Source organism: Nicotiana tabacum, chromosome 13 (genome assembly GCF_000715075.1).
Source record: "Nicotiana tabacum cultivar K326 chromosome 13, ASM71507v2, whole genome shotgun sequence".
NCBI lineage: Eukaryota > Viridiplantae > Streptophyta > Magnoliopsida > Solanales > Solanaceae > Nicotiana > Nicotiana tabacum.
In genome coordinates this window covers 133635016-133646490 of record NC_134092.1, presented here as the reverse complement: position 1 = coordinate 133646490, position 11475 = coordinate 133635016, and the positions used below count along the sequence as shown (strand labels likewise).

The 11475-nt window shown below is 33.4% G+C and overlaps 1 protein-coding gene across 1 annotated transcript; it reads right to left on the bottom strand.

The window, feature by feature from the left end:
* Window positions 1-1772: 1772 nt before the first annotated feature.
* LOC107828357 (serine/threonine/tyrosine-protein kinase HT1) lies at window positions 1773-6790 on the bottom strand. The gene is made up of 3 exons (XM_016655645.2): window positions 5225-6790; window positions 3257-3712; window positions 1773-2233 (listed from the first exon to the last, which is right to left on the bottom strand). The coding sequence occupies exons 1-3, from the start codon at window positions 5642-5644 to the stop codon at window positions 1985-1987; spliced, it is 1125 nt and encodes a 374-aa protein (XP_016511131.1). The 5' UTR covers window positions 5645-6790; the 3' UTR covers window positions 1773-1984.
* Window positions 6791-11475: the final 4685 nt, after the last annotated feature.

The following is an 11475-nucleotide window of genomic DNA, read 5'->3' as shown; positions in this document are numbered from 1 at the left end:
AGGGGTTGGACGGCTTAGATTAATCTGCCTGAAACGACGTCGTCGAAGTGAAGTGATCAACCTGATCAGGACCGTTTGTTTGAGTCAGATCAACGGTTCTGATAAGGACGCTGATACGGCGTCGTTCGAATCAGTGTTTGGGCAGGCCTGACTTGGACTGGGTCCTTGTGCCGGTTTTGGGCCTATTTTTATTTCATTTCCTGGGCCCAAATCACTCTTTTCTTTGTTCTCTTATTTTAAAACAAAAATGAAATAACAAAAATAATAATAAAACAAATGAAATTAAAACAAACAACCATGTGACACTTCAACACAATTATCACACCAAATTAAAATATTTAAGTAAGTTAAATCACAACCTAGAACGAACGATGCATATATATTTTTTTGAATTTTCGTTCTTTTTAATGACCGAATTATGATTTTAATTACCCTGACATACATGCTTTGTATTTTGATCGGTAAGATTAAATGCAAAACGGACAGACCCACAAATGACTAACAACACATGTCACGGAAAACTCGAAACATTGTACATCGAAGTCATTTGTCACTATTTTTACTTTCTTTTGGAGCGATTGTCCGTGAAGCAAAAATCTCATGCTTACACGTGCCATATGTGATAAACACATGCTATATTTATCTTAATAAATTTATTGAATGCGTACAAATTATTAATTTAAAATCTATTATCTTATTTTATTTATTTATTTTTTATTTTGCTTTTAGTTGCATTTTTATCACTTCATCCTTTTCAAATTAGATGAAGTATTTCCCTTTATAATATGTTCCAAAATAAATGTCATATTTCTAAATTTGAAAATAATTCAACTTTAAACTTTTCATTTTACCCTTAATGAGAAGCTTTCATAACTACACAAATATCATGACTCCACAAAGCTTTTATCCCTTAAACTTTTAAGACTACAAGTTTCAAAAGTCTTCTTCTTTTTTCTTAAACTACGCGCTCAGTCAAACTATTTCAATAGACGCGCAAAAGAAAACTTCAAAAACAACGTGTTAAATGCCTTACAAAAGACATATATGGTAATGAGACATTCTTTAATTTGTGTAAAAACAAATCACTTGTGATTAGGTTATTTGTCACTTAATCAAAATACTTCATTATGGTTTAGGACGTTAATAGTTTAACAACAGGTCGCCTGTTCTACCAGCGACCTACCTGGTTAATAATAAAATTTATTATTTCAGAAAAATGAGTGAATAATTTGTTCATTCAAACTTCATCTGTATAAAATCATGATATAATGAAGATGGAGTCTATGCAAATTTAAGTTTCATACAAAAAGGCGTATGAGAGAAAACTAATAGATCTCGTTTTCAACTAATTATCATTATCATTTGAAAGACTAACAGTGTATTCCCATACGTGGGATCCGAGAAGAATAGGATATATGCAGTCTTACCCCTACCCTGGAACTGGAAGGGCTAAGTGGCTGTTTTCGGTAAACTCAGTTTAAATAAAATAATGTACTATAAATTTGATGTTATTGGCACACACAAATAAAATAAGCCAATCTTAAATATACATAAAAAGGGCAGCCCGGTGCACCAAGCTCCTGCTATGCACGGGGTCTGGAAAGCGTCGGACCACAAGAGTCTATTGTACGCAGCCTTACACTTACCCTGTATTTCTGAAAGAGGTTGTTTTCACGACTCGAACCCGTGACGTCCTTGTCACATGGCAGCAACTTTACCTCTGGCGCCAAAGACTCTCTTTCCAATCTTAAATATACATAACACAATAAAATAATTTATGATATTTTAGCAGTAGAAAATACTGCTAAAATGCCACCAGCAGTCCATTCACAATAGCACTGTTAGATATCATATAACATGAATTACATCAGATGTGATAAGTATACTATATATACAAGTTGTAGTTTACTAACCTATTGGAGAAACCAAAAGGCTGATCAATAATACAATGACAATATTTATTGTTGGTTATAAAAGAGTCAGGTCAGATATGTACAGGTATAGATGAATTCATTGATACACAGTCTTTCAATCGTTCGATAATGGCGTTTCGACTGACAAGTCTTGAATGGAGTGTCAATGGAAGCCCTTCTTTGACACATTCGTCGTATTTCTCTAATGCAGATACAATGTCTGTGAAGTCTGGCCTCTTTGAGGGGTTTGCAGCCCAGCAGCGTTTTATGAGGTGCGCGAGTGCTGGTTGACAACTCGCGGGCAAAGGTGGTCGTTCGTTCTGCAATATAGTGAAAGAAAGATATAAAACAGATGAATTTTCATTCAAGTTTTATGGAACTATCAAGAACATTGCATCAGAACAGAAATGAAAAACGGTTCAATAAGTCTCGGGCTATTAACACATTTGTCCAGGGCTCCAGGCGATCAAAAATAATTACAGTCGTTAGCCAAATATACAAAACATATACACTGATTATGTATAAAGTAATATGTATATTGTACTTAATATACAAAAGATATACATTTGCGCACTGGCTATTGTTTTGGGTGTGGATATATATGTGTAAACCCAAGTGTAATGTGTTGTAATAGTAGCCACTTCTAGGCTCATTCCCGGCTACTAGATTGCTCCAGTGCTTCGGGTACTATGGACCATCTGTCATCCATTGTAACGGAGCCATTTCATTAGCGAGGGTGCCTAAGCGCAATTCTTTAATTGATTTCACTTGTGATGAGAATAAGATAATAGTCTGACATCTCTATAATAGCATCCCTATATAACAACCATTTACTATAACAGTCAAATTTTTCTCGGATCTGTTTTTTATATTATGTTATAATATATGTCCTCTATAACAACACTTCACTATAGCAGCCAAAAAATATCGGAACAAACGAGGTTGTTATAGAGAGGTTTGACGTATTAGGTAAAGGTACACGACGATATCAGTACTATGACCTTCTCCTTTTGGTTGAGAGCAGATCTTTTTTCCATATCATTTTGAAGATGAATTCTCTTCAAAATGCATCCCAAGAATTGTTCTTGTCAATAAGTTCCTCAAATTTCCAATTGAATGGGAAATGAGAAAACAAGAATATGTGCAGAAGTCTAAAAGCAAAGACAATCACAGATTCAAAAAGAAAGCAGCCCGATGCACTAAGCTACTGCTATGCGTGGGATTCAGGTAAGAGCCGGACCACAAGGGTCTATTGTACGTAGTCTTACCCTGCATTTCTACAAGAAGTTGTTTCCACGACAATTACAGATTCTGTTATCAGAAAATCAGCATTAGAACCTAACCTTCTCAGCAACAGCAAAAGCGGCTTGCACGGGCGTCATTCCTTGAAACGGCAACAGAGCTGTTGTAAGCTCCCAAAGCACAATTCCAAAGCTATACACATCAACTTTGCGCGTATAAGGTTTTTCTTTAATCATCTCTGGCGCCATCCAACGATACGTTCCCATATTTCCTTTAGCTTCTCGACACTGTGTTTCAAGACATGATGTCCCAAAATCTGCAACCTTGACATGCATTTCGTCATTCAGAAGTAAATTACTTGATTTCAGGTCTCTATGAATCACTCCTTGTGAATGCAGATACGCCATCCCTCGCGATATATCAAGAGCTAGCCTCAGAATTGTTTCTATTGAAAGTGAATAAGGCTCTTTCTTGTTTAGATACATTCTCAATGTTCCTTGTGACATGTACTCCATAATAATGCAGTATACAGGAGGCTTTTTACAAGCAGCAATGAACTGTACATAAAAGAGGATATTTTGTAAGCAAAACTGTATCATTGGACAAGAATTTGACAGTAAATTATGCATCAATTTGAAGCTGCACATATTTAAGGAATCCAAAATGACAGTCTCATTTACAACAACAACAACATCAACAACAAACTTAGTTTAATCACACGAGTGGGTCTGAGGAGGATAGTGTGTACGCGGACCTTACTCCTACCTTAAGAAGTTAGAGAGGTTGTTTTTGATAGACCCTCGGCACAAGGGACAGTCTCATTTATAGATATAAAAATTAGAAACGAAAAAAAAAAAGCTAATAACTTGGAAGATCCCACACAACAAAACCATTCAATGAACATAAATTTGTTTCTACTGAACATAAAAGAGGGTAGAAGCGTGAGCTTTAATGAAGAAAGACGCAAATGGAGGAAAACTACAAATATGTATCTGTAGTCCAAGACTAATATCTATAAGCATGAATACCAAATATATGGACAAAGAAATTGAAGAAAATTTACGATAAAGTGAAATATCAATTGTCTAGTGTAGTCTCTTCAGGATTACGCTCACTGATAAGGAAAAGTATGCCTTAGAACTTGATGACAGCATTGAAGCGCCCATTAAGCAAGACTAAGCGCTCAACACGTTTTGAGCCTCGCTTCAGAATTTAGGCGCACCTTTGATAACACTAGAACGGGGGGATTTTCACCGGAGCAGAACAAGCTAAGGCCTAAGATTTATTATGTTTCTGTGTTTTCAAGCATTTCCTCCTAATAATCAAGCTGAAGTTAAAGCTAGAGGTATGAGAAAATCAAGTATTTAGAACAAGGGAGAAACTACACATGAAAAAGTATGTTGCTTAGAAAAAAGACAAATACTAGACATCAATGTTTCTGTGCTTAAGGAAAAACCATGTGTTACTAACAGGTAATGTCACAATTCTCTAGTCACCTGTGTAGTATATTTGGTTAGTTGAATCTTCTTAAATACAGTAGTAAAATGACCAATTAGCTTCTGCAACAGCATAATAATTCACTTCTCAGAGAAAATTTCTATTGTTCCAACTACAAGAATACAAGTAAACATGAGACAAAAACCGGATTTCCTTCCATCTGCCTAAGTCTTGGCGGAAAGAATTATGTAACACATGTGCTAGTGAGAGATAAAAGGTACCAAATAAACACGATACAACAACAACAACAACAAACCCAGTGTAATCCCACTAGTGGGGTGTGGGGAGGATAGTGTGTACGCAGATCTTACCTCTACCTTTAAGAAGGCGGAGATCAAGGTTGTTTTCGGTAAACCCTAGGCTCAGGAAAGATAAAAAGGAAGGAACAACAACAAGCAAACCAATCAGAAAACCGAAGCGAAAGAAACAACAAGTAATAACAGAGATTCAAGAATAAGAAAGTACAAGACTAACACTAAGTAATGCACCAAAACTACTCGACAAATAAACACGATAAATAACATAAAAAGAGCATAAAAAATCATCATTTTGAAATGTAAAGGAACTGCAACCTGAACTATATTGGGATGATATAAACGAGAGAGCAAACGAACTTCAGACTTAAACTGCTGTTCAAGTTTAGCTCTAGTTTCCTCCTTATGAGTTGGAATCCTAACCATTTTAACAGCAACTGCTCTCTGCTTATAAATTCCTCTATAAATCCTGCTATGTGCTCCTGAAGCAAACTTATTACCTATAAATAACTGAGACAAATCAGCTGTCCATTCTTCTTGATCTTCTTTAGAAACTTCCCAAGTTTCAACATTATCAGATTCTAATATCATTGACCATGATTCTAAACTATCAAATCTTTTCTTGTCCATTGTTTCTATATCAGATGAATTCCATTGATTTCTTGATGATGATGATGGCATTTCTAATGGTTTACTCTTTGATCTCCTAAGCCTAAAGGGATTAAAACAAGTAGCCATTGGGAAAAAAAAATTGACAAAACCCCTTTAAATAACAACCCAGTGGATCCCACAAGTGGGGTTTGGGGACGGCAACGTGATGCAGACTTTACCCTACCCCGGAGGGCAGATAGGCTACTTCCGAAAGACCCTCGGCTAAGGCTAGGAAAATGATATCAGCAATGTAAGAACCGAAGAAAAACAAATGGAAGAAAGCAGTAGCAATAGCAACAAGCAGTAACACGACAGGGTAATAGAAAACCAAAAGCAGAAGATAGTACTAAAACAATCCTAATACTGGCACTCTTAAGAATCGAAGACAAAAAGTATCAAAAACACACTTTCGATCAGGAGGTGTTTTTCTTCTGAATGTGTGATTTGATTTCAAGAAATGCATGAACTGATTTAGAAACATGGGTTCTAAAGGGTAAACTTAAATTCATTAATCTATCATTAAAACAAACCATTAAGCCATATACCAAAAAACTTTTTCAAAGTACTCGAAGATCAAGAATCAGTCTTTTATTATTTAATAGACAGAACGTCTCTGGCTAGAGCGCGGACTTTTTTTTTTGCCTTAACCTAAATAAAGACAAAGCATTTTAGGAAAGTCGACGTTAAAAAACAAGAAAGAAAAATTTCAAGACCATTTTTCAAGAATCAGTCTTTCTTTATTAAATAGACAGGAAGTCTTTGGCTAGTGCGATAACTTTTTTGCCTTCACGTAAATAAAGACAAGAAAAGAAAAAACAAGAGGAAGGTTGACGTTAAAAAAACAAGAAAAGAAGCTTTGCATGATTAAGGAAAGAGAAATTTCAAGACCATTGAAGAGTAAAAATTACAAGAAAGAGCTGTGAAAAAGGAAAAAACGATGAAGATAAGGTAGAAAAGATTTCATGGTGACAAAAATTGAAAGAAGAATAGCCATAAAAATGGAGTCTTTTTTGCAGAAGTAGCCTGTGAAAGTTGCATGAAACTTTTGGAATAGCCATGTTGAGAAGAAAAAAGAAGTTAGTTTGGTTTGGGGAAAAAAAAAAGATGAATGTCAAAGCAATGATTTCAAGGGAGTCTCGTGAATTCTTGGTTTAAGATCAAAAGCTGTTTAAGACTTGACATATAGAGAAAGAAAAAGAAAATGGAAATGCTTTTTTAGAAGGAACCCAAGTCTTCTTCCTTTTTCTTGTTTCAATCAATCAATGCTAAATTGCTTTTAAGTGGCCACATTGTTAAAACAAGAGCCACTGAAATTTGACTAGTGGAGTTTAAAAAGGGTATCATTTACGCAGACCTTATCACTACTTCGAGGGGTAAAATGGCTATTTCCGAAAGTGGCCACATTGTTAGAACCACAAATTTTAGAGAAATTAATTTAAGCACATTTATAAGAGAATCATTTACAACTTCTATATAGGAACTGATTAATTTGGATTTGCGTCTTTCTAAGAGCCCGTTTGGCATGCATTTTTTTTTTTTACTTTTTTTGATTTTTTTTTTTACTTTTTTCGATTCTTTTTCTTTTTTGAAATTAGTGTTTGGCCATAAATTTTTTAATTTTCATTTGAAGATGAATTTTAGAATTTTTAGAAAATTTTTAAACTCCAAAAAGCTATTTTACAAAAATTTCACTCAGATCACTACAAAAATTCAAAAACAACCCAAAATTATATTCATGTCCAAACACAACTCTAATTTTCAAATACCATCTTCACTTGAATTTTTTTTTCTTCATAATTTTAATTCTTGTGTCCAAACGCCCACTAAGCCTACTAAAGGAGAAAGCGCTTGTTCCAAATTTTTCTCTGTTTCATGTTGTAATTTTTAAAGAGTCACGTTTGGACATAACAAATTTTTCACTTTTTTCGAGTAATTTTCAATTTTGTTAGAAATTAGTGTTTGGTCATAAAATTTTCAATTTTCACTTGAAGAAGAATTTTGGAATTTTTCAAAAAACAAAAAATTCCAAAAAGTTGTTTTTCAAAATTTTCATTCAGATCACTCACAAAACTTCAAAAATAACCTAAAATTATATTCATGTCCAACCACAACTCTAATTTTTAAATATCATTTTCACTTTAAAAATTTATTTTTTTGAAATATTATAATTCTTATGTCCAAATGCCCACTAAGTATAGTCCAATATTGTTCCTCTCCATGTAAGCCAATCTAAAGTTTCTTCAAATTGGGGATGAGACCCTACCCTACCTAGATCTTTAGAAATTGATTTCTTTATTGGCACTGCCATGAAATGAATTTGTTGGGACCAAATTTGATATTGTCTATCTTTTCATTTTAAACATTAAAGGTTTCATTGTACGCGGATTAAATTATTTTGGGATTATAGTCTTGAAATTATAATCTCTGGACTAAGTTATCCTACTTGGCAGGTGGGTTAAAATAATCCCAAGTTTAACGGGGTAAAGTAGGATATCCAGGATTAAGTTTGGAATTAAATTTATACTATATTTGATTGTTGAGATAAATTTATACTGTCAATCAAACACGTTATAAATTTAATTTCACACTTAATCCCACCTTATTACATCTTATCCCGTGTATCAAACGACCCTTATAGTATGACTAGTTAAGTGTTCCACATATTGACATGTAATTTAATTAGGATCCTTCTTAAATGTGACAATATTCAAATTGTTTATCCTTTTTTTTTTTCTTAGATTCAACAACTTCTCAACAAATTAAATAAGAAACTTATCAATAAACAATAGAAAGATCAAATTATTAAGATAGAATTTCCATCAAGTTTTGAATCTTGAAAAATTGATAAGAGGAACACCCCCCCACACCCCTCCTCCCACCAGCACCCCCCACCAGCACCAGCACCAAAAAATTATATATTTTAAAATTGTTTCATATTTCAAACTTGTAATAAAATAATTTTTTCACCAAGTTAAAATCACATTAATAGATGTAAAAAATATATTAGAAAAAGGTTCACCCCAATCAAGAGGTTGTGAGTTTGAGTCACTCCAAGAGCAAGGTAGGGAGTTCTTGGAGGGAAGGATGTCAGGGGTCTATTGGAAACAGCCTCTCTACCCCAGGGTAGGGGTAAGGTCTGCGTACACACTACCCTCTCCAGACCCCACTAGTGGGACTATACTGGGTTGTTGTCGTTGTTGTTGTTGTTCACCACTGCAATTGTCATAGTGTGAAATATCTAGAATTATGTCTTCTTCAATGGAGTTGCTTTCCATGGTCAAGTATAGCATGTTGCTATGCAAGTTGGACAGTCAAGCCCATACCTTTCACTTAAAGCAGATTCTGTGAGGTCCTTTTCAAGTGTGGATAGTCCATTAGCAATTTTATTGGGCTTAGAAGTGACTCCCAGGCCCAGATTCAAAAGCAGATAATGTAATGGGATCTTCACATAAATAGCCGGCGATATTCATTGCTTACTTTTTCTAATCATATACATAAATTATACATTGATTATACATATATAATACATAAATTATGCATAAATTATACCATCATCGACTATTTCTAGTTTAAGTGGTTGGGTGAGCGGCGATTTGGGTTAATTCTTCTAATGTAATCTGGGCTCAAAGGAGGCCCAATTATTTTTGTATGACCTATAGGTCACAGTTCGAGTTGTGAAAGTAGTAAATTACGGGCTAGAAAGTTTTCGAACTGGTAATTGAAAAATAACAGTGTTTATAAAGTCAGTAAAAAATAACCACTATTTTGCTGAAACATGGAAAGTTCCAACATGATATGCTTGATTATGGAGCTCATGCGTATAAACATCCAGCATATCTCCTGCACATGGAAAGTTTCAGCATAATATGTTGGATTATGGAGCTCCTGTGTATAAACTGGGAGAAATTCAAAAATAGCCATATTTACAAATGGTCATTCAAAAATAGCCACAGTTTCAAAAGTCATCGAAATTTAGCCACTTTTCATGTAAAGATAAATTTGAACGGAAACACTTATCAAAATTCGGAAGATATTCCAATATATTATACTCCAACATATTATACTGGAGTTTGGAATTCCAGTATACTTTGCTGGAACTCGAGTATAATATACTGAAGTTCTAGCAAAGTACACTGGAGCCAGCAAAGTATATCGGTCCAGTATAATATGTTGGAAGTTCATGCACAGGTGCACTGAACTACAGTATATTATGCTGGACCGATCTCTATTGCAGCAAAATAGTGGCTATTTTTCAATGACTTGGTAAACGCTGGTTATTTTTGAATGACCCGTCCGAAAACTTGCTAGACCGTGCTATTTTAACGTATAAACTTCCAACATATTATGTTGGAACTCCAGCGCATTATAAAATTTCAGTATATTATACTGGAATCTCATATGTAAAAAAATCAAAATCCAGCATATTATGCTGGAATTTTTCCCGATCTTTTTTAGAGTGTTTTTGTTCAAATTTTATCTTTATATGAAAATGTGACTACATTTCATTTACTTTTAAAAGTATGGTTATTTTTCAATTACCAATTGTAAATCAGGCAATTTCTAAATTTTTTTCCCACGAAAGTAGCCACTAATGTTTGCATTAGAGTATGCGATTTATATCACATCCCTTGGGGTGCGGTCCTTCCCCGAACCCTGTATAGACGCGGAATACATTGTGCATCGGACTGTCCTTTATATTAATTTTCTCTTGAATGTAATTGGATGATCTATAAAATATTAGAGTATTTTTGGTCATACAATATAAATTAGTAAATCAATTTTCTTACACTTTGATTTATTTCTAAAACGTCTCAAAGAACATGCTCACGATAATATAATTTCATGAATTCTCTATAAAGTTTATATATATATGAATCGCTGTGGTTTCTCATTTATTCATAGAATTTTTTTTGAAATCTATATGCCTTGATTTTGAAAATCAACATGCAAAACTTGTTGAGAATATTTAGGAATTAAGTGAATACCCGTCTTCTTACGAAGTTAAACAATCTCTAATGAAAAATAAATAAAAAAAGAAAAAACACAATAAATTTGAAAAAAATAACAGAAAAATAATCTCGTTAGACACTAATCATTAATTATCAATTATGGCTTTTCTCGAGTACCAAACATAAGGTACAAATAGTAGCTTTCTTATGCCTAATTTTAATTATGTGGTTTCCCCACAAGTTGGTCATGTACTTGTCATCATTATTTGAAGCATATGATTAGCTCAATGTTATTTAATATAACTAATTTTAGGGTATGCGCGTTGCGCGTGTACCTATATTCATGTATGTAAAAAATTATATAACTATTATAAAATATATACTTGAGTTATAAAATAAAAAATGAAAGAAAAAAGTATAAGTTTCTGAAAGTGAATAATGTTGATCCTTCGGTTAAATGGATAAAAATCTCGTGTGTCTATCTAGCATAAGTATTTGCTTTGTCATGAAATGAGAAACTCAAATTTATTGATTATCTTAGTTGCTTAATTGCTATAAAAAATTATTGTACTTTTAAATTTTTTTCTAAGACAATGAAGAGAATGTTGAACCCATATTTTCTAATGATTTTTTGATAAAAAAAAATTGTTTAATTTGGCTTACTACACTTTTGGAAAGAATTATAGTTATGTTACCTAATTCATTAAATGAATGATTTATAAGCTAAAATCTTAGATTTTAAAATCCTGCTCTCTCTGTCTCATGAATTTATGTGTCATACTTCCTTTTCTAATATGTCCCAAAAATAAAATTCATACTTCCTTATTTAGAAATAATTTAATGTTAGACTTTTTAATTTACACTTAAAAAGATGATTTATGGCTGCATAAACATTTGTGGCTTGTTTAGACCATAAATTTAAAAAAAAAAATCGGCTTTTTTAAATTTCGTGCTAAGTTAAATACTGCC